The 24,447-nt window shown below is 46.5% G+C and overlaps 2 protein-coding genes across 4 annotated transcripts in view; one reads left to right on the top strand and one right to left on the bottom strand.

The window, feature by feature from the left end:
• The window catches only part of samd14 (sterile alpha motif domain containing 14), a 243,094-nt gene that overhangs the window by 154,182 nt on the left and 64,465 nt on the right, over positions 1-24,447 (bottom strand). The gene's annotated exons all lie outside the window — the stretch shown is intronic.
• Positions 728-1,260, top strand: LOC119954219 (nuclear cap-binding protein subunit 2-like). The gene has a single exon (XM_038779257.1). The coding sequence runs from the start codon at positions 728-730 to the stop codon at positions 1,241-1,243; it is 516 nt and encodes a 171-aa protein (XP_038635185.1). The 3' UTR covers positions 1,244-1,260.

Here is a 24,447-nt window from a genome sequence, read left to right as displayed (position 1 = left end):
GATAATAATATCACAAGAATACTGAATGTTCAGAATTACTGCAACAACTCAGAATCAAAACAAACAACTTTACAAGTACTGCTGGCAAGTTTACAGAAAGTGCCATGTTTAAAAACCTCCTGATGGCTCATTTCATCAACTAAATATGTTGCACAGTGTCTGGTTATTGGAGGCAATGTCTGATTCTGCTGAAAGCTACAAATATACATGCATATACCACTGTGGTGATATGCATCACTGTAGAAACACAAGGGGTTAATGTAAATACGCTACAACTAAGTAAACACTAGAGGGAGCACCGGAGAGGGCATGATATGCAAACATGCAGCTAATGAACACTTAGAATAGGACACAACCAATGAGAAGTCAAGACACCCAGAGGTGGCATTACCACAAGGGGGCATTACATAACCCATATAAAAGGACAGGTCCCACATGCTCTGTCTCTTTCCACAGACAGACATCTAGAGAGTACATCAGGGTTGATCAGCAGCATCACACCCAGCACGCGGCTTAGAGCAGGCTGGTAAAGATAGACTGAGTTACTACAGTTAGATTAGCAGAGAGTCGAACTCATTTAAGCACTGTGTTAATCGTTCAATAAACAAGTTGAACTCATTTCATAGTCTGGAGCTTGCTTTGTCAAAGCATACATCAAGGAAGCAGCTTATGCTGCACGAAGCAGCATAACAAAACAACCACAATTGTCTTTCGCCCGTCGGGCCCCATGTCGGTGGTGCTGAACGCCCTCAACAGTGACTCTCACATGGAGCTGAGCCAATACCGCGACCAGCACTTTCAGGGAAGCCGATATGAGCAGGACAAATTACTGAGATACAGCTGCACTCTCTATGTTGGGAATCTGTCGTTTTACACTACGGAGGAGCAAATCTATGAACTCTTCTCAAAAAGCGGTGATGTTAAGCGAATCATTATAGGTTTGGACAAAATCAAGAAAACTTCATGCGGATTCTGTTTTGTGGAATATTACACACGTAGTGATGCTGAACAGTGCATGAGATTTATTAATGGAACGCGCTTGGATGATCGAATTATTAGAACATATTGGGATACTGGCTTCAAAGAAGGCAGACAGGTTGGTCGAGGGAAATCTGGTGGTCAGGTACGTGATGAATATAGGACAGATTATGACGCTGGAAGAGGTGGATTTGGAAAACTAGTCCAGATGCAGAGTCCCAGAACCAAGACAGAAATTTTAGACTTTCACCGAGTGTACATTTGAGATAATGAAGCCAGAATCTTCATAGAAATCTGGGATTGAAGAATACAGATGGGATTGAAGAAAACAGCTGACATGTTAACAGCTTTGTGCATTTCATTCTTTCACGGCCCATTGAACTCTTTAAAGACCCACCCAGTTTCTGAGGTGCAACCATTGTGTCCAATTTTGGTTCTTTTTAAAGTTGGGATTTTTGTCACTCCTTATAAAAACGGAATAAAAATTACAAAAAAAAACAACCACAATTGATCTCTGATAATGGCATCGGCATCCAACCATACCTGGTTTGGAATCAACCACACTCAATCTTGTTTTTAAAAGTGCTAATTGTGCTCCATTTGCTCACAAATTTTCCATCATGTATTTTCAACGTGGATTATGCACATTTTAGGTGGGCACCCTTGACACCTGGAAATCCCCAGCATCCAAATTGACAGCCATTGCACTTCCGAGATCACAAAAAAAAATAATTCCTCAAAATTAATATTTTCATTCAAAATTAAGAGCAAAATGAGTTTGAATATTTCCCACTAAGAGACCTGTCTTTAAAACATTTGACCAGGCTTGTAGAAAATAAGATCATAAGAAATGGGGCAGCAGGGTAGCATGGTGGTTAGCATAAATGCTTCACAGCTCCAGGGTCCCAGGTTCGATTCCCGGCTGGGTCACTGTCTGTGTGGAGTCTGCACGTCCTCCCCCTGTGTGCGTGGGTTTCCTCCGGGTGCTCCGGTTTCCTCCCACAGTCCAAAGATGTGCGGGTTAGGTGGATTGGCCATGCTAAATTGCCCGTAGTGTCCTAATAAAAGTAAGGTTAGGGGGGGGGGGGGGGTTGTTGGGTTACAGGTATAGGGTGGATACGTGGGTTTGAGTAGGGTGATCATGGCTCGGCACAACATTGAGGGCCGAAGGGCCTGTTCTGTGCTGTACTGTTCTATGTTCTATGTAAATAGAAACAGGTGTAGGCCATTCAGCGCATTGAGCATGGCCTACCGTTCACTCAGAACATGTTTGATCTGATTGTCGCCTTCACTCCATATTCCTGCCTGCTCCCCATAAACCTTGGGCGGGACCCCCCGCCGGGTCGGAGAATCGGTGGGGGGGGGGCGGCGTGAATCCCGCAGCCGCCAGCTGCCGAATTCTCCGGCACCAGGGATTTGGCGGGGGTGGGAATCGCGCCGCGCCAGTCGGCGGCCGCTGGCAGCACCCTCCCGGCGATTCTCCAGCCCGCGATGGGCTGAGTGGCTGCCCGTTTTTTGCCGGTCCTGCCGGCGTAAATTACAGTAGGTCCTTAACGGCGGGACCTGGCGACGCGGGCGGCCTCTGGGGTTCTCGGGTGGGGTGCGGGGGGATCTGGCCCCGGGAGGTGCCCCTACGGTGGCCTGGTCTGCGATCAGGGCCCACACGCGGGTGGGCCTGTTACGTGGGGGCACTATTCTTCCGCACCCACGGCTGTAGCAGTCCGCCATTGCTGGTGCAGAGGCGAAGCCCTCTGCGCATGCGCTGGGATGCCGCCAGCACACCTGGTGCTCCCGCGCATGCGCCAACTCGCGGCAGCTCGAGCCTGCCGGCAGAGGCCCTTCGCCGCTGGTTGGCGTGGCGCCAAGCCCCTTCCCCGCCGGCCAGCACGGCATAAACCACTCCGGGGCCGGCCTAGCCCCTGAAGGTGCGGGGGATTCCGTACCTTTGGGGGGCCCGACGCCGGAGTGGTTCACGCCACTCCTTCCCGCCAGAGTTGCCCGCCCCGCCGATTATAGCAGAATCCCGCCCCATAACTCTCTTGTAAATCAAGAATCTGTCCAACTCAGCCCTGAATATACTCAATGAAGCAGCCTCCACAACTCACCATGGAGGACTGAACCTCTGGGAGAAGAAAATCCTCCTCATCTCCACCTTAATTGAGAGATGATCTTTAAACTGTGCCCCGAGTTCTAGATTCCCCCACAAGAGGAAACATTCTCTCAGCATCTACCCTCTCAAGCCCCCTTAGAATAGAACATAGAACATAGAACAGTACAGCACAGAATCTTATATGTTTCAATAAGATAACCTTTCATTTTCCTAAACACCAACGAATATGGGCCTAAACTGCTAAACATATCCTCATAAAACAACTGGGACACAAAGAGGGAATCTCCATGACTAAAAATACAAAATAATCTTCTTAAGCAAGCCAGGTTATTATAAACCATGTTATTATATCATGTAACTACACTCTGTAGCACTCTTCATTTGTAAAGCTTGTATTTCTAATTATTTGATAACAGATACCTTGTTAGCAATATTCAAATTATATCATTTTATTTTCCTCCTTCAATCTGCCTTATTAGATAAAAGCATTATGTCCCAATTAAGAATGTATGTTAATAATTGACAGATCTGTAGCATAGCAAATATTGAAGTAACAGGTAGATTGACAAAGTCATCTATTTAGAATATGGCATATATAATGTATATGTTTTATATATATATATATATATTTAGAAAGAATTTTGGACAGCTCATACTTTATAATTGGAAATGTTTAATGACTCACTGTCTCAGCATTTATTGCCTCTAACCCTCACTCAAGCCTCAATCTCATTACTCCTTAAGGGGAACAAGGGCCCAGTAGAGTGTGGTTCATATCGATCCATCTAACTTTTAGACACGGACATTAAGCTGTGGGCTAAGGTCCTGGCACTCCGTCTGGAGCCTTACCTCCCAGGCATAATATCAGAAGATCAAACGGGCTGACAATTGTTGGCCAATATTCGTCACCTTTTGACTGTCATGCTTTCCCCCTCCCCAGCACCCGAGTCTCAGGTTATAGTGTCTCTGGAAACTGAAAAAACATTTGGTAGAATGGAATAGGTTTTTCTATTCAAGATTCTTGAGAGATTTGGGTTTGACCATAAATTTGCCTCCTGGCTTCGTCTGTTGTATAGTGCCCCTACAGCCAGCATTCGCACAAATACTGTGCACTCATATTACTTCTCTTTGAGTAGGGCCACTAGGCAGGGCTGTCCCCTTTTCCCCCTTATCTTCACCTTGGCTATAGAGCCTCTCTTGAAAGCGTTGAGGACCTCTGATCAATGGAGGGGTATTTTTTTTCGGATGGAGTGGAGCATCGGGTATCGCTTTATGCAGTCGACCTACCTCTGTACATTACGGACCCGACTCCCTCCATAGATAGCATAATGAATACCCTTAATACCTTTGGTACCTTCTCTGGCTACTATCTGAATGTAGGTAAGAGTGAGTGTTCTCCAGTGAAACCCTTCGGTAGAAGAGCTCTATTTAGTTAATTACCTTTTCGCCTTTCTAATCCCAGTTTCCCTTACTTGGGGGTGTGTATTGCCCATAATTTGGCCTCACTTGACCAATTAAACTACTCGGGCCTCATCAATAATGTTGGAGCAGATCTGCAGAGGTGGAACAACCTCCCTCCGTCCCTGGAGGATAGGATCCAAACGATTAAAATGAATGTATTTCCCAGGTTATTATTTTTCTTTCTATGTATCCCCATTTTTTGCCCAAATTGGTTTTTTTTAATGAAAGTTAACAATTTGATTTTTTTGCCTTTATTTCGGTGGGTCGGTGTCCCAGAGTCCGCAGTGTTCTGCTCCAAGGAGGCCGAGCTATCCCAAATCTTTTGTTTTACTAATGGGTTGCCAAAATTCCAAAACTTTCGCAGTGGTTTATTGACCCTAACATGGTTTGGGGGAAAATGGAGGCTCGCTCATGCGCTACCTCCAATCATCTTGACATAATTATTGCACGTCTGCACTTCTCTCCTGCTAAACGTTCTTCAAATCCTGTGCTGATCTCCTCCCTCCAGCACTCTTGAAACTTTCCTACCTGTTTTCTTTGGCACCTATTTGTAATAATCACCTCTTTTTGCCTTCTGGCTTCAGTTGTCCAATTCTAGCCTCATTCATTACTTTCAGATTCGGGATTTTTCCCATAAAATCTTTCCATCCTTCCCTTTAGCCCCAACCCCTCCATGCTGAGGAGATTTTTGTCCTTGGCTCAACCTGCCAAGAGGTCTATTTTGGATCTGTATGGCTATATTCTCTCGTCAGATCCTATTCCTTTGGAAGAAGCGAGGGGGTCCTGTGCTTACGGTGAACTCCACATCCTCTTGTGTGCGGCTGAATTTAATCCAGTTTACTGTATGACACAGGACGTACTAGACCAGGGCGAGGATGACTGGGTTTTTCCCAGATGTGGAGGAAGAGTGTAAACGTTGTTCGCTTGCGCCAGCTAAACACACATATATGCTTTGACCTTGTCTCAAACTTGCAAACTTCTGGGTTTCACTTTTCAACACATATCAGAGATTCTTCTGGAACAATGCCCATTAGTAGCCATATCTGGGGTCTCTGACTCACCAGCGTCTCACTCTGCAATGGAGGCAGATGGTGTTGCCTTTGCCTCATTGGGCACCAGGAGGCGAATATTGTTTCGCTGGAGGTCTCCCATCCCACCTAGTCCATCTGCTTGGTTGGGCGATTTGATGTCATTTCGGTACTTGGAAAAATTAATGATACAATTAGAGGGCAGTGAGAAAGTTCTACCTTAGATGGCAACCATTTATCTCATTTTGCAAAGATCTAGGGCCTGAGCTAACCAAATGGTAACATTTGGTTCAACCACGTGTTCCCTGGCGCTCGCAGCGCAGAGAAACACCCCGCTATCTAACATGACTCCGGTTAAATACAGGGCCTCAGCAGGGAACGTGGGGCCTAGGCTGCAGTCAGCCACGTTTTCTGCACTGAGGAGCCCTTCTCGCTGGAACCCCTCAGTGCAGGGAGAGACCGGGAAGCATTTAAAAATCACGTCCCCGATCTCTCGAGCCCCCAACGCGATCCCTGAACCCACCCAAAGGGCCAAATCACCTGTAAGGGGTCCTCCAGCCCTTCCGCACCCTACCTTATGTGCACATGGAACCCTCAGGCCCAATCGCCATCAGTAAAAAAATGTCAGCTTGGCACCTTGGCAGTGCCAGCCTGGCAGTGCCTATTCCAGTTGGCAGTGTTACCTGGGCACCTTGGCAGTGCCAGCCTGGCAGTGCCTATTCCAGCTGGCAGTGCCACCTGGGCACCTTGGCAGTGCAAGGCTGGCAGTGCCAGGGTGTCACTCTGCCCAGAGGGCAAGCACCAAGCAGCCTCTGATCCCCTGGGAGACTCCCCGAGTACCCTACTGCATGGTAGCTGTCTGTGGAGACCAGCACTGAATGGCCAACGTGATTTTTAAATGCTTCCCGATCTCTCCCTGCACCGGCGAGTGGGGCTCCTCAGTGCAGGAAACGGGGCTGACTTCAGCCTTGGCCCCGCGTCCCCCACTGAGGTGACCTACAAAAGGAGGTCTCCGAGGTGAAGGGGATAAATACTAATAGCTCGGTTACCTCAGGGAACTGTATATTAGAGTGAGACTACCTGTCTCACTCCAATATGCAGATTTGGCAAAAGGAGATCCTGCCCACAATGAGTGGGGTTCACATTGCGGCGTCTCCCGAGATTCCGTTAGATCTCGCAAGGCATAGTGAGCTAAGTACAGGAGCAGGGTCTCCCGGCAACTATCAGCCATGTTGCGTCGTGGCGCGCAGACGTTTAGGCGTAATGTGGCCGGTAGATCACGCCCTACATACCATCAGCTGGTTGGTGGTTTCGTTATAAGGTTTAAGTTTTAATTTGTCTTTTTAATGGATGATTAGTTTGTAACTTCTTGACATTATATTTCTTTGTTGGTTGATTGTTAGTAATTTTGTTAGCATTTGTATACAAAATGTCAATAAATATATTTACAAAAAGAATACGGCAGATGAATCTTCCATTCTATTGCGTTCCTCACAGTTGATGCTAGTCCCAGACACTGCTACTGAGTTCAGTAGCCCACTGTTTAGGAACCACCAGCTGAACACGGCAGCACGGTAGCATTGTGGACAGCGCAATTGCTTCACAGCTCCAGGGTCCCAGGTTCGATTCCGGCTTGGGTCACTGTCTGTGTGGAGTCTGCACATCCTCCTCGTGTGTGCGTGGGTTTCCTCCGGGTGCTCCGGTTTCCTCCCACAGTCCAAAGATGTGCAGGTTAGGTGGATTGGCCATGATAAATTGCCCTTAGTGTTCAAAATTGCCGTTAGTGTTGGGTGGGGTTACTGGGTTATGGGGATAGGGTGGAGGTGTTGACCTTGAGTAGGGTGCTCTTTCCAAGAGCCGGTGCAGACTCGATGGGCCGAATGGCTTCCTTCTGCATTGTAAATTCTATGATAACACAAAACCCGACCATACTAGTACAATGTCATCATTCAATCTTCACTGAGTTACTTGTGCAAACAAAGGCAAAACAAAATTAAGTAATATTATTGAAGTAGGACATTTTTTAAGGCTATATTGGATTCGTATTAATATTTACATCATCAAAGCATTCTTCATTTATTGAACTGATTGGCGCCATTTATGATGTAAAGGGATGGGCATTCGTTTGAATCCCATTTTTGCACAGCTGAGAAACATTTTTCAAACGAAATGGAGAATCTATAATCTGCCTAGCAACAGCACGAAGCTGCATCTTAAAACGGCACCATGGCCAGAAGATCGGGATATCTGCGAGTCAAGACCCTGACAGTGGGGCAGATATATATATATTTTGATTAAAACTAAGACTTATAAAATGAAATGTTATAAAATGAAATGTTGTAAAACCAAAATGACCCAGGCAGGCAAAAGAAACCTAAGGATTAAATATATTGATTAGATTAGTTTTACACACAGACACAAATCCTATCAAACAGGAGGCTGACACAATAGATTCCCAGGTTAACCCAGGAACCACACTCAACACTAAAATCAAGGTACAGCATAGAGATAATGGGACCCCATTGTAAGTCAAGGGAACACCTATTAAAACCAAGCAGATGACGAGACATTGACGTCAGAGTCAGGAAGCCCGGAAAATCATGTATCTATACTATTTATCTGTACTATTCAAATGTAAAACGGCAAAAGCCCGCCAAAACCTTGCAAATGCTTGTACTCTCTATAAATATTGAACCTCGTCTGCATATCGGGGAGATCACCGTGGTCAAGCCATTGTTAGGAGCTGGCTGCGTGGGTCTCCCTGAAGGACTTCAGGACTTGTACAATACAGTAAAAATGCTTTGAACCTTGCCTTGAGACTCGACCTCTTGAATGCACTGACACAAGGGATTTTTCCCTACAACATTATATTTTATTCAAGGCTGTAAGTATTGCTGGAGAGAGAGAGATGTGTTGCTGTAGATTTTCATCTTAAACCCATCAGGACAAATGTAAGAATGCTAAATTTCAAACAATCACAACAGTTTATATTACTGGAGAAAGGAATACTGATTGGTTGATGAGCCAATTCTGAACGGCTGAGGTGTTGCCATGGAGAAAGCAACAGGCTCCCCATGCTTCTGGGTAATTCAAAAGAGACACAAGGCTTGAACATATTCCTTTTGTTTGCAGAGACCGGGACCCTGTGTATCTATGCCATTTATAACGCAGCTCATTTATGCTTGCAAGAAGCAACATTAATTCATATCTATTCACTGCAAACAAAAGGGATATGTTCAAGTTTTACCTCTTTTTAGAATTACTCGGAAGCTCGTTACTTTCTCCATGGCAATGCCTCATCCATTCAGAATTGACTTGCGAACCAATCAGCACCCTTCTCCAATAGCATAAATTGGTGTGAATGTTTGAAATTTGATATTCTTGCATTTCTCCCGATGAGTGGAAGAAGAGAAGCTGCAGCAACATATCTCTCTTTTTGACTATATTCAAGTTCTTTATTACCAAGTGACTATTCTAAACTATATAAAGGGGTGAATTCAGCTCACTTCGGTCACCCTCCCCTGACGTGAGGATATTAGAGAAGGTAACTGCTCCAAATTAAATTGGAAGGAAGAAAGATGTACACCGAAACACTGCCTGGCCATGTGCCTCAAATCACACCACGTATCTTTGGACTGCCATGTTTTTGCAGACAAAGATTGGAGATGGGACAGTGGTGGTATAGCATTGGCATTCATAATCAAAATGAAGATGAGTTTATTATCCATTTCCAACGCCCATCCTCATTTGCAGCTCTTCCCAGCCTCTGTACTTCAATTGGTTTGAAAAAAAATTGATGGTTAGAACTTGATTGCAATTATGTAATCAATTCTTAAACTTCAAATGTTGCCTTCATGTTCAGATTCACCAAAGGTGTGCCAACAGATTTTTGATAGGAGCCACCCAATTGATATGATGTGGTAATTATATAGTAATTGTGTTTAACCGTGGGCAGATAATGGCGATTAACTGGGGATTCAATTGTGCACTCATAAGTAGACACTGGCTTAAAGAATAGTTGGTGCGTCAGGAGATGCTTGTTTGTAATCATAGAATTTACAGTGCAGAAGGAGGCCACCTGGCCCATCGAGTCTGCACTGGCTCACGGAAAGAGCACCCCACCCAAGCCCACACACTCTGTCCCCATAACCCAGTAACCCCACCCAACCAACAGTAAGGGCAATTTTGGACACTAAGGGCAATTTAGCATGGCCAATCCACCTAACCTGCACATCTTTGGACTGTGGGAGGAAACCAGAGCACCCGGAGGAAACCCACGCAGACACGGGGAGAACGTGCAAACTCCGCACAGCCGGGAATCGAACCTGGGACCCTGGAGCTGTGAAGCAATTGTGCTAACCACTATGCTACCGTGCTGCCCATGGCAACTGTAGCTGTGTAACTGTAACTATGTAAATAAATGATTTGAAAAGTGTATAAAGATTGGCTCCCGGTACCTCCATTACAAACTCATTTTCTGAACCAGGACATGGTGAAAGTGTATTTAAATTAACAGCTTAATATGAACATGGAAGTGAAAATTTATATAATTTGTTCCATCAAGCAGAATAGAATTTTAGCTATAAATTCTCCTCAACAGCAGCATAGGTGTCAAAGATTTGTGGGGGGAAAAATCCATCTAAAGTACTGCAGAAGAACACAAAGAATAGTTTGAATACTTTTTAAAGTTGCTTGCCTTACGTGCAGAGGTATAATCTAGTCTCATTGGCTCCTGGTACACACTGATTTTTGGTGCAGTTAAATTCTGGGAAGCATTGACTTATTTTCAGTGTAAAGAAATGGAGATTGGCATAGCCTCTTGTACAATCGCGACTGAGTGCAATATTGGGTTGTACTTATAACCCATGAAATGAAAGTTCTCCCTAGAATATAGCATTAACGCCTCTCACTTTATAATTTAAATGTATTGTAATTTTAAAACAGGTCGTTGAGTTCTGTGTTTGAGGATTGTTATGAACGGATGGGGAGGGATGAACTGGTTCCTCTTTATTCAGCCTCCTGCCTTGGCAGCAATAGAGGTTTTTCAATTCCCTTTGCCCGCAGATGCCTTTTCCAATCCACAAATATTAACTTTTTAATAAAGAGCCAATCAAACCAGGTTTTCTGAAGGAAGAGCGCGTTTATTAGCTACTAACTCCAAAGACAAATAATATGGCACACACACAGACACACACAAACAGGTACACACATGTCCTTGAGGCATAAATTGTTAAATGTTGCAGCCATTTGAAGTTACCTGCTTCCAGTTAACTCCACTTCGCTGGAGATAATTTATTTCCTTTTAATTCCATTGTCCTTCTTTTAGAAAACAATGGGTCTCTCCTCAGGTTCTTTCCAATGGACAGTTACTATCCCTTGGATTTGTATACTGTAGAGATAGGGGGCAGAATTCTCCGTCGGCCGACGCCGAAGTCGAGAAAAGCAATTGGGTGGAGGATTGGTTGTGAGGCCAAAATCGTGTCGTGCGCTGTGCGGCCACCTGAATGCCATGCTCTGGTGCCTCGATAGCAGCGCAATGCATTCTACGCCGCACATACAGTAAACGTCGCTGGTATATAATTGGCGGATCTGATCTGGTATTCTCCGCGGCCCCCGCGACGCTCCGCCTCGGAAGAAAGGTATTACCGATGGCATGTTTCACTTGTGGTTTCAAAAATCAGAAAACAGGCACCAGAGCTGATGATTGGGAGAGAGGGTTTAATCGTTACTTTATTCACGGTCATAAAGAAATCTGCCTACGGCAGTAAATGTACACACAGAGTAAGTCCAGTGGGGACAACAGACATGCCGGTCCCTGTCCGGGCCGGTCCCTGGACTATGTTATTATGAGCCTCAGCTGGGCGGGCCTCCACCCACCAGCAGCGAAGCTCATATTCCACGAGTCCCACATGGAGATCAATCAAGTTATCCTCATGGGCCCCATGGGGGTTATTACGGTGGCCATCCCCTCTGCCCGGTGGAGATGCATGTGGCCTCAGAGGCAGCAGCATTGAAGTTGGCAGGCATGTGGAGTTAATAAAGCAGATAGTATCCTAGGTTTTATTAAAAGGGGCATTGAGTATAAGAGTAAGGAGTTTATAAGACACTGGCTGGACTTCATCTGAAGTATTGTGTCCAGTTCTGGGCGCGGTACTTGAGGAATGATGTGAAGGCATTGGAGAGAATACGGAGGAGATTCAGGAGAATGATAAAGAACTGTAACTCTGATCGTAGATTGGGTCTGTTTTCCTTGGAGAAAAGAAGGTTGAGAAGAGGCTTGACAGAGATATTTGAGATCCTGAGGGGGATGGACAGGGTGAATAATGAGAAACTGTTCCCACGCAAGAGAGCAACAAGAGCTAGAGGGCACAGGTCCAAAGTAATGGGCAAAAGGAGCAAAAGTGATATGAGAAACCTTTTTTTGTCACGCAGAGGGTGGTCGGAGTGTGGAGCAAACTTTCTGAGAGGATGGTGGAGGCAGGTTCAACTGAGGTATTCAAAAGGGGATGGAGTAAGGCTGGGGAGTGGGACTAGGTAGAATGCTCTTTCCGAGAGCCAGTGCAGGCTCAATGGGCCAAATGGCCTTCTTCTGCACGGTGAAGATTCTGTTATTCCCCTGCCCTTTATGCTCGGCGAAAGGTGGGAACATGGGCTAGCTACACTCACTGCTCCTTTGCGCTTTCAAGGCTCACACCAGGGAAGTGCACCTGAGGCTGGGTGAGCTACTGATCAGGCAAAGTGCCTCCCAGGCAGGTAGCACTCATGTGCCAGGCAGTGATAACTCTCAATGTCTGTTCAAGGCAGCCTCTTCTCTTTTATGCAACTGATCAAAGCCTTCACAGCTTGTCTGTTTCACTGGCACATTCATCCCCCTCTGCACTCTCACCTCTGACCTTTCTGGTTGGAGAAACAGCATGATACTGCCTCCCTGCTGGGTTAAAGGATTCCTCTGGGAATACCTCTCTCAATTGCCTCTTTCAGTTTCCGGTTGCCTTCCTACCTCAACCATAATGATTCTAGTGTCTTCCATCAACCTGCCCTGAGAACGGCTGAAGGAGGTGGAAATACATTGGGATACCCATCTGATGGCATTACTTCGAATTTTCCTGGCTCTATGCCCCAAGAGCCTGGGAACATTCCTCCTTCTGAATGAGGTTTCTTGTTATCAAAAGGTAGAGTGGAGTATGGTCTAGTTTCCAACTATAGGTATGAGACCAAAGGTATAGTTGGGTTTAGCAAGCCCTGTATAACAGTCGGACAGGCCATCCTATAAGAAAGAATAAATAAGTTGACTAGAACTCCAGTTCCAAATGAAATGAGCCAGGTAATGTAGCCATCTAAGACTGCGATCTGCAAAGGACCATGGGAATTATGGCCAACCCAGGACTCGGACAGATACAGAGCCTATGTGTATCTAACACAGGTAACCAGACCTGATCGAAAGCCCCGCTCATTTGCATTTTAATGGCCCATTTTCCCAGGACAATAGATCTCCAATCAAGCAACCGGTACAGCCACAGACTGATCAGCGCCACTTCCCTTACTCAGAAAGCCCAACTGCCAAGGTAATGACCGCTAAGGACCCGCCCAGCTACCAAGGCACCCACCCCTTTATTGGCCGAAATCGAAGACAGTGATCAGAGCCCTGTCGAACTATTGGGTCCAAGGTTAAGGACCGCCCCAAACAGCGCGAAATCCCAGAGGGATAAAAGAGGACACAGCCATGTGCTCTGTCTCTTTTGGATCCGGCCTGTGCCAACCCAATCGTAGCAGGAACAGCCAACCAAGTTCAAGACCAACGATCGCTACCTGACGGACGAGCCCAGCAGAGTTAGAGCCACTTTCTTCGAACCAGCCAAGTGAAATCCAGATAAAGGCCTTATCCATTTGCACAGTGCCGGTCGCCCTGAAGTTAAGTATAGGTTATTGTAGCTGATAGGTGTAGGTTAACTCATAGCAGATATTGTGTTTGCACGTTGAGATAACTCTTGTGTATGTAAATAAACCGTCTTTTGAACTAACTAACTGGTTGTGTGATCATTTGATCGATATAAGGGATTGTGGGTCACCAACAATATTATAGAGCAACAGTCTGAACAGAAATACAAAAAAGCAGATGCTGTGAATCTTAAAACAAAAGTTATTTTAAAGGGTCATTAATGACTGATTTATCTCTTCCCTCTACAGGTGAAGATCAAGCTGTTGGGTGCAAGTGGCCATCTGGTCTGAATGTGTGAGTTGAGATCTATCATTGCTTAATCAATGAGGCTTGCTACGATCAACATCCACCTTAATTCTCTCAACTCAGCTATTTCCAATGTCTAATCAAAAATATCAACAGCAATTTGTGCTTATTTATGGTGGGTGGGATTTCACCCCCACCCCCCATGGCAGTGGAGGAGGTGGCCCCCCGTTGCCCGGTGACAGGATCTTCTAATCGCAACATTGTCAATGGGATTTCCTGTTCTTCGCACCCTCTGCTACTGGGGAACATGTGACAGGGGATCATTGCCAGTGAGACTGGAGGATCCCCCGGCGGGAATGACTGGAATATAATAATAATAGCAATCTTTATTAATGTCACAAGTGAGCTTAAATTAACACTGCAACGAAGTCACTGTGAAAATCCCCGAGTCGCCACGTTCCAGCGCCTGTTCGGGTACACTAAGATGTGGAGATGCCGGCGTTGGACTGGGGTGAGCACAGTAAGAAGTCTTACAACACCAGGTTAAAGTCCAACAGGTTTGTTTCAAACACGAGCTTTCGGAGCAAGGAGCCGTGCTCCGAAAGCTCGTGTTTGAAACAAACCTGTTGGACTTTAACCTGGTGTTGTAAGACTTCTTACGGGTACACTAAGGGAGAATTCAGACTGTCCAAATTACCTATCAGCACGGCATTCAGGGCCTGTGGGAGGAAACCGGAACACCCGGAGTAAACCCACGCAGACATGGGGAGAACATGCAGACTCCGCACAGACCCAAGCCAGGAATCAAACCTGGGACCCTGGCGTTGTTAAGCAATAGTGCTAACCACTGTGCACCATGCCGCCCATTTCGGCCATTGTGTCTTTAGCAAATTGAAATTATCGAACATTATCAGTCTCTTTCCCCTTCTTGTTCTATGTCCTCCTAATCTTTCTTCAAGCACTACTTTCAGCAAGTTCTCAGGCCTCAGAGTACGGCCAATCCAGTCCTGTTGCCTTTTGTTGATGATATTCGCTAATGATATTTCCTCCTCTGCCATCCTGTGGATTTTTCCAATGCTCTTGTGTCCTCTCCAGCTGACCCGCTTCAACCTTCTCCAGAACCGCATTTCACAACTTTCTAGTCTTTGGGTGTCTGCTTTTGAATGCCAATTTTTCTCCAGGACCCTAGACTATGATCCTGACCTGGACTCTGAACTGGAGCTCACAGGCTCTATGTGGCTGCCAAGGTCACACTTATAATATTCTTAGATTGGGCTGATGTTGTATTGTGAACAAAGAACTTTAGACTTTGTTTTATAAACAAAGTTATTTATTACTAACACTGCACTAATGAATTACTAAAATGTCTAAGATTAATACAGTTGGAAATAATGGTCTAACACCAACTTACACTAAGATACTACAGAACTACTCTAATATACGACTGCTACAAATTCCTTACTAACATCTTCTAGAATCTAGAACAAATGGTGTGTTCAGGTCACGTGTCTGCATACTCACACCACCCGGTGGTCGGATGTTGGAACTACAACAGTTATACATATATTATTATTTACATACGATGATAATACAGATGACAGTCTATTTATCATCACAACATCACCTTAATCCTATGAGACCAAAGATGTGGAACTCCAAGTGACTTCTGCTTCTGCTTCATTCTATATCAACAGCCTTGTAATGATTGGGTTAGTCATAGAATCTCTCCAGTGCTGAAGGAGGCTATTTGTGTCTGCACCGACTCTTGGAAAGAGTACCCTACCTGAGCCCATGCCCCAACCCTAACCGCATAACCCAGTAACTCCATCTAATCCTTTCGACACTAAGGGACAATTGAGCATGGCCAATCTCCATCTAACCTGCACATCTTTGGACAGTGGGAGGAAACCTGAGCGCCTGGCCGAAACCCACGCAGACACGGGGAGAAAACGTAAACTCCACACAGACAGTCACCCGAGCCAGAATTGAAACCGGGTCTCCGGCACTGTGAGGCAGCAGTGCTAACCAACGTGCCACCGTGTTAGCGGGTTGGGGCTTTTCTCATTGGAATTATGGCATGGGTGCAGGAGAACTATTGATATTCTGCCAAGAGGCCGGTTAAGCTGGTTCAGTTGGCTAGACAGCTGGTTTTGTGATATAGAACGAGGCCAGCAGCAGCACGGGTTCAAATTTCCGAACTGACTGAGGTTATTCATAGCCACCACCACCACCACCCCCCACCTCCCTCCCCCCCCCCCCCCCCCCCCCACCCCCGCACCCACCTTCTCAACCTTGTCCCTCGCCTGAGGTGAGGTGATCCTCAGTTGAAATCACCACCAGTCAGCTCTCCCCCTCAAAGGAGAGAGCAGCCTATGGTCACTTGGAGCTATGGGGAATTTCCCTCACAGGCAACAGCATGAGGTATTTGCAGTGATCTCAGCCTCAGAGGTCGGGCATGTTTAACCAACCTATCCTCATTTGTTTGTTCACTATTGGGAATTAGGAGGTTAGCTATTTAGTCAACCATTTGATTCGATAGATGTAAACATTACCTTGCCTCACAGTCCCTTTGTTTGGGTTGTAGTTTTGAAAAAAATGACAAAGCAAATTGAGCAGACCCTGGGCTGGATTCTCCGTTTTTGGGACTATGTCCCCACGCCACCGTAAAAACGATGGCCTTACACGCCAGAAAAACTGGCGTCAAACTGGCCCCATATTCATAGCCCTGCAGGGGACGGGCAGGGACCGGTCATGAATCCAGCAGTTTTAGCTGCAGATACGGGCCCCCGCACCTCTGGGTCAGAGGCCGCGCATGTGCATGACGGCGGCCTCCAGCAGCCACGCCGTATTCCATGGCGGACTCAGAACATGGAGCTGGACCTCATAAACATTGCCCCAGACCGGCCGTGCGCCCGACTCGGAACGCCCGCCCAGAAATAGCCCTGTCCCGTACGAAGCCCCCCCCCCCCCCCCCCCCCCCCCCCCGCCCTCCGATCGGCCCGCCCTCGACCATGGCGGCCACGGACTGAGTTTGCAGCCGCCACGCCAGTATCCCGAATGGCAGGACCATGTTAGATCCACGCCGTCGGGAGTTCCACCGGTGGGGGCGGAGAATAGCGGGGCGGGCCTCCTGGCAATGGCCGCAGGTAGGGGATGCTACGAGGACGCCGCTTCTCGGGGGTCAGAGAAGCGGGGAACTGGCGCCCATCCTGAAATGAAAAAATGAAAATCGCTTATTGTCACGAGTAGGCTTCAAATGAAGTTACTGTGAAAAGCCCCTAATCGCCACATTCCGGCGCCTGTTCGGGGAGGCTGTTTTACGGGAATCGAACCGTGCTGCTGGCTTGCTTTGGTCTGCTTTAAAAGCCAGCGATTAGCCCTGTGCTAAACAGCCCCTGATTCCATACGCGGAAATGGATTCTCCGCCCTGCCGCCAGGCCCGATTTCGGCATCGGGGTGCGGAGAATCCAGCCTCCCATCTTTCATTTTGAAATTTGAGACAATGGAGGATTGAGTTGACCCAGCTTCTAAGACACATGTACATACAATCTATCATGGCTATGATTTCTACTCCTGTGGTGAATCGAACAGCCTAACTGTCAGGATTAACAGCAGGCGGACTCGACCAATCCTAACAGCCAGGCCTCATTTGCATGCTCCTTGCCCATTTCCCAAACTTATCTAATGGCCTGAATTTTGGGTGGTACGTTCAAGGCGGAACCGGAAGAGGAGGTGTAATTCACTTCTGCCCGTAATTGGCTCCAGAAATCAATTTCATACCGGCTGGCCAATTAACTGCTAGCCAGTGTGAAACAAGCCCCGACATGTTATCGGCACTGCTGGCCAGGGGAGGGAAGAGGGCAGGAACAGGAAGGCTGGAGATCTGTGAGCTGGTCCTCAGGGAGCTGGTTAGCATATCAGTATTGTTTGGTCACCTTTCTTTCTTTGGAGTGCTGCTTTTGTGTCCGGCATAGTGTTTTTGTCCAGAACCGACATGAGGGGAATGCCCAGACTCAGTCTGCCCCCATCCCAGCTCCCCACCCCCATTTCTCAGATGAATGCCTTGTGGGCCTTGCTGGAGGCAGTATATGACCAAAGAGACATTCCACTGCCAAGAGATGACACAAGAAGGCCACCACATATCACCAAGAAGTACTGAACTGAGGTGAAAGTCCTGGTCAGCAGCAGAAGCTGGATCCAGTATTAGGAAAAGTTCAATGACTTTCTGGGGGGGAAGGCTGCAATGTATGTATAGGAGAAGAGGAGTTATGATGCATTGGAGCAAGAACGGGTGGGTGGGGAGATCCCAAACCTGTTTACACTCAGACAGAGGAGCAAGCCCCAGGAATGGTCTACAAGCAGGAACTAGGTCCACAGGTCACAGAGTAGCAGGAATATCGGATAAAAGTAAGAGTCCAATGGAAACGGAATTGGTGTAGGGTATGAGAGATGTGGGCTGCCCTTGTAAGAGTTATATGTGAAATGCAGTTATTCCCGATACACGTCCATTGAGAAGTCTTTGTCAGGCCGCATGTCCAATCTGAATCAGAATGTGTGCTCTCTGACTTTGTCAGATAGGACTGAGCTTAGGAGGAACTTCTTTACCCGAAGGGTTTGAATCTATGGAATTCCTTGCCCAGTGAAGCAGTTGAGGCTCCTTCATTAAATGTTTTTAAGGTAAAGATAGATAGTTTTTTGAAGAATAAAGGGATTAAGGGTTATGGTGTTCGGGCCGAAAAGTGGAGCTGAGTCCACAAAAGATCAGCCATGATCTCACTGAATGACGGAGCAGGCTCAAGGGGCCAGATGGCCTACTCCTGCTCTTAGTCCTTATGTTCTTATGTTCTGATGTCATGATGTTTGATGTTGACATTTTGGCTTCCTCCACTAAATACCTTATCACCATGACCCCAGAGGACAACCCCCCTTCAGCCCAAGGGATAACAGTTGCTAGATGCACTCGTGTCACCCTCCCTCTGCACCATGCATCAGCTCAGATACATGCACATCAGTGGGCATGAGCGACTTGGAGCAGGTGGCAGTGCACAGTGGAGCAGGAACATCACAGTCACCTGAGGAGCTGGCGAAGGCTGAGAGTCCGCAGTGCACCAACTGTCAGAGGAATGTTGGAGACCAGGCCGATGTTGAGCCCAAGGCTGATGATGATCTTCTGGAGTCATCCATCAGACATCAGATGTTGGATGTCCAGCAGGATATGCGGGAGGATCTGGCAGAGATCGCCGAGGGTCTGCGTGGCATTGTCTCAGTCTTGGAGGTGTCCACTCATCTGGACGTTGAGGAAGTGGAAGCCCTTTCTATCGACAAGCACTCAGCTCACCTGCTCGTGCCTTTATGGGCATGTGTGCTGACAATTGCTCCCGAGGGTCAGGGGAATCCTGCAATTGCAGTGACTCATGTGGCTTGCTCTGCCTGGCTAGCCACGTCAGTCTGAAAGTGAATGTAAGTACTGAAATTTCAGATCAGTGTTGTAGTGATCTGTACATTTGTACATACATCTGCACATACACCAGGGACTACAGACAGATGTAACAGCCACAGCATCACTAGAGGGCAGCATCAGAGACGGGTCCAGCCCAAGGGAGGATCTGCCTCTTTCAGAAGCACAGGGCTAGTGAGCAGCAGCAGCAGACAGAGACAGCTCAGCCTAGGCAGTTCACCTTAGCTTCACTGGTCTTACCTCTTGACTGTATTAATCTAGTTAAGCTCTGGAAACAGAACGAACCCATTGAATAAAGTATTTGTGTTAACTGGAAGTCTACAATCTTTATTCAGACTTAGAGAATAACATAAGTTTGTCAGTGACCAGCTTGATACAGCTGCGACCATCCGATTGGTATACACCACATGAATCTCCCACCCACCACAGGGAAGAACCTGAGGTGCAAAAGTTCAGAGCAACTGTCACCTTAAACAGTCATTGGCTTAGGGTGGCCACCTACACAGTTGGAGGCAATTTCAGGACCGATCATTTCACACCTGGAGTTGACAGTCTCCCTGGAGAGGCAGAATCTCAGATCTCAGATAAGGGGAGGCAATGGCATAGTGGTATTGTCACCGGACTAGTAATCCAGACACCCAGGATAATGCTCCGGGGTCGCTGGTTCAAATCCCACCACAGCAGATAATGAAATTTGAATTCAATAAAAACTCTGGGAGTAAAAGTCTAATGATAACCATGAAATCATTGTTGATCGTCATTAAAACCCATCTGGTTCACTAATGTCCTTTAGGGAAGGATATCAGTATTCCTTATCTGGTCTGGTCTACAAGTGACTCCAGACCCACAGCAATGTGGTTGACTCTTAAAAAATGCCACTCAAAGGGCAGCACAGTGGCCTAGTGGTTAGCACAGCTGCCTCATGGCGCAGGGGTCCCAGGTTCGATCCCGGCTCTGGGTCACTGTCCGTGTGGAGTTTGTACATTCTCCCCGTGTCTGCGTGGGTTTCACCCACACAACCCAAAAATGTGCAGTATAGGTAGATTGGCCACAGTAAATTGCCCCTTAATTGGAAAAAATAATTGGGTAATCTAAATTTTAAAAGAAATGCCACTCAATTCGAGGGCGCTAGGGGAAGGGCAACAAATGCTAGCTTTGCCTGCGACGCCCACAACTCATGAAAGAACAAAGAAAAAAAAACATGACCAGGTAACAGAAGTGTTGTCTGTAAACTCTGTCTGCTGGATAATGGCACCTTCTCTGGACCCTTCTGCACCCCATCTGGCTGTGCCCCTCAAACAGAGGTCTGGCTCTGGGTCGCGGGCTAGTGGCCTCCTCTTCATTTGGGCCCTCTCCTCTTCTCAAGGAGGCCCCGCCAGCAGAAATATGCACTCCCCATTTGTTTTTAAAGGTGATTGCACAGGATTGTGTACTGAAGGGGTCCATCGGCAGGTGGTCTCTGCAAATGCTGAGACTCAGTGTTCCCCAGAACACCGGGAAAATGCCTGAAACTACCAACTCCACATAAAGACTCCTACCTATTCATCTTGTGTGATCCTGTGTGACCTTTATTCCACTCTGGATACAGAATTCATGAAAAGCATGGAGGCTACCTGGCCACTGTGCCTGCGCACCAAGTGTAAAATCGGAGACAATTCCTCTTTAAATGGCTTTAATTGGTCCTTCAACTGTTGAAGGTGCGGTTCCGACTTCTGTGCACGTCCACTAACAGAAATATTGTGGAGCAGAGCAATGACATCAGGATGCCATCCCAACATCATTGCACCCCTTTTCGCACTCCAACGTGTCAGCCACACGCCCGTCCAGCGAGTGCAAAATTCTGACCAATGTGAAGGTGAGGGAGTGAGGAACTCCAGCAAGGCTCATGAGTTCCTCATGGGGTCCAGAGGAGTTAAGAACAAAGAACAAAGAAAAGTACAGCACAGGAACAGGCCCTTCAGGTCTTCAAACGTGCGCCGACCATGCTGCCCGTCTAAACTAAAATCTTCTAAACTTCCGGGGTCCGTATCCTTTTATTCCCATCCTATTCATGTATTTGTCAAGATGACTGAAATGTCACTATCGTCCCTGCTTCCACCACCTCCTCCGGCAGCGAGTTCCAAGGCACCCACTACCCTCTGTGTAAAAAAACTCGCCTCGTACATCTACTCTAAACCTTGCCCTTCGCTCCTTAAACCTATGCCCCCTAGTAATTGACCCCTCTACCCTGGGAAAAATTGAGGTTCTTACCCTTGATGGCTTTTGATTGTTCAATTATTTCCTGGTACAATGGTCAATTTTCACTGACTTGGGAATGAGTTGGATAGATAGGTTAGGCCTTATTAAAGCAAAGAATGGAACCTTGTCTTGCCAGTTGAGCCTAGATTTATGAGCGACTTACTTCAAAGACTGTGGTACACAACCTATGCTAAAGGTTTCTAAACTTAATGAACCCTTAAGAGGAAACAGCAATAAAGTGCAACCATTTAGAACACATCAGGAACCCTACCATAAAGGCTAGGGATGGTGTGGTTTGAATCATTTCAGTGGAAGATCTGTACCGGTAGAGGAGCAATAGAGGCATGTTAGCACTGCTGTACTACCAGAAATTCAAAGTTTCTGTTGACCGCGCTTAAGGCCCCTTCACTACTGCTCCCTGCTCCACCTTCCCCACTCACTTCATGCACCCACCTAACTATTGTGCCAATTTGGGGGCCAAATGTTCAACTCACATGATTTTCTGCCCATTAAACAAATGGATAGAACCCACATGGGACATACTGAAATACTGAGTTCTCAGTGAAGGTCTGCATTACGAGTATTAACTCGTAAAAGGAATAGATTTAATAACTGTCGCATGATTTCTATTTTGCTGTTAGCTCTCTGATAAATTCAATAAAGCTATATACATAATCATATTTAGGCAGAACATTATCATTGCATCAACAATTCTGCACTTTTTTCCACTAGGCTTCAGAAAACTGGACATTAGAGTTTTAATGGATTTCTAGTTTTAGAATCTTAGATCCAATATTTATCACTGTTATCAGGTTACAAGTAGAACAAGTGCCCTAATAGAGCAAAGAGATGTGTATCCAAAGGAACTTCATTGGCTCACCTGTTAAATGTTACAGATCTCACTTGCTCCTTTCAAATCCAGCAAGTAGGTTAATAGCAAAGACAGCAGTACACTGATGTCTGATTATCACAAAGGATGTTGGGCTGGATTCTCCGCAGCCCCACGCTGAAATCATGTTCGGCACGGGGGCAGAGAATCCAATTTCAAGCCGAAATCGGGCCTGGCGCTGGTCCGGCGATTCTCCTGGTCCAGAGAATCGGCGTGATCGTGGAGTACGCCGCGCGGCTGGAGCCCTTTAATAGAGGCCAGCCCAGCGACCCTCCGCTCCCGACTGGCCGAGTTCTCGACGGCGTGGAACTAACCTGATATTGCCGGTTGGGATGCTGGCTTGGCGGCTACGGACTCAGTCCGCGGCCGCCCTGGTGGGGGAATCAGACACCGGGTGGGGCCTTGTAGACGGCCGGGGTTAAGATCCGCGCAGTCAGATCCTTGGGTGCGTGGCAGATCGGGGGGTGCGGGGCTCTAGTTTTTCAGTCTGTCTCCGCGGTCTGAGTCGCCATGGCGCTTGGCGCGGTCGCTGGAGACCGCCACTATGCGCAAGCGTGGACTCAAAGCAGGAAGTGGGGGGCCCGTATCCGCAGCTAAAGCTGCATGAATTACTCCTGGTCCCTGCTAGCCTCCTGCAGGGCACTGAATTAGCTGTACTTTTTTTGCAGGAATCTCTGGAGTAAAACTCCAGCATTTGTACGCTTTGCATATGAGCGGACGTGACCTGAACCAAATTTTTGTTTCCGGCTCAGTGAGATCTCATCCCAGCCGATTCATAGTTCTGAAAATTGGCCGCCAATTCTCAAAATGTATTAGGATTGAATCTGTAGCTGTTCGAAAAGCAGCTTCCATTTTGTTGGAGATTTTATTCCAAACTAAATTCAGAATCAATTAAATTAAAAACAAATCTCACTTAAGTTTTAAGGAGACTCTTCTCACCTTATTCAATACAATTTGAGACAAGGTTTCAAACTAGTATTAATCAAAGCAATGCGAAAAGAATACCCTCATGCCTTGAGATTTTTATTGAAAATATCATTGTGCAAGTTATTCCATGGTTTTTATTGAGATATTAACTTGATTATATTCAATTAGTGGACGAAGAAATTTGGCATGCAACGTACTATTTACATAACATATTTTCAAGTGTTTTAACTGTCCAAACCAAGTTTAGAGACAGAAAAATGCTTCTATCGGTGCAGCTTGTAGGCAGTAAATTTAAAAATTCACACCTTGCTTTCAAATTCTCTCACATGATTTAGATTTAACATTGAAAGTGATTCATTTAATGCCAGTTGGGAGTAATGGTTTCGGTTTATTACTATTCTTGGGATGTGAATATTGCTGACAATGCTGGGATTTTATTACCCAGCCCTAATAGCTTTGTTGTTACAGTAAATGTGCTTTCTCATCTCCTCACGATAAAATTATATTGTTTAGTTATCCAGAGAAGCTATCAGAGTTTGGAAGATTTTTAGGAATTGTGACAATGTGGGTTGTAAACCTTTCCTATCCTCCCCAACTAGGCCTCGATTCTGCTTTAAATAAGGTTGGTGTTCTGAATAAAGAATCAAATTGGCCCTTACATGCCCTAGGGTGCCTTATGGCAGAAACAGCAGCAAGTTCCCCTCTGGGTCCCACATCATCCAATGAGCTGGCAATCAAAAAATATCTTAATTCCTACCACTTCAGCCTTGGTCTCAACATAAGACAGGAAATTATATTTCAACAACTGACGTAAATTAAATTTTTGTTTGCATTTCAGTGACAAATTTTACTGCATTAAGAATATGAAGGCAGCCTTCTTCAAACCAATTCCTTGGGCGGAATTCTCCAGCTGTTCGCTGGGGGCAGGATTCTCTGGTCCAGCTGGCAGTTCACTCCTGGCGGCATGGGTAGGCTTCCATGGGAATTCCCATTGACAGCAGTGGGAGCAGAGAATCCCGCCGCCCGAGAAATATGCGGCGGGGAAGCCGTGGAAGTCCTTTTGTTCATGAAATCATTAAGGAAAAATTCACATTTATATTGCAAATTTCACATCAACAGGTCTTCCCAAAGCACTTTCTAACCAATTAAGTACATTTGAAGTGGAGGCAACTG

Source organism: Scyliorhinus canicula, chromosome 19, assembly GCF_902713615.1.
Source record: "Scyliorhinus canicula chromosome 19, sScyCan1.1, whole genome shotgun sequence".
Lineage (NCBI taxonomy): Eukaryota > Metazoa > Chordata > Chondrichthyes > Carcharhiniformes > Scyliorhinidae > Scyliorhinus > Scyliorhinus canicula.
The sequence above is the reverse complement of the archived record's forward strand: the minus strand, read 5'-3'. Positions and strand labels throughout refer to the sequence as shown.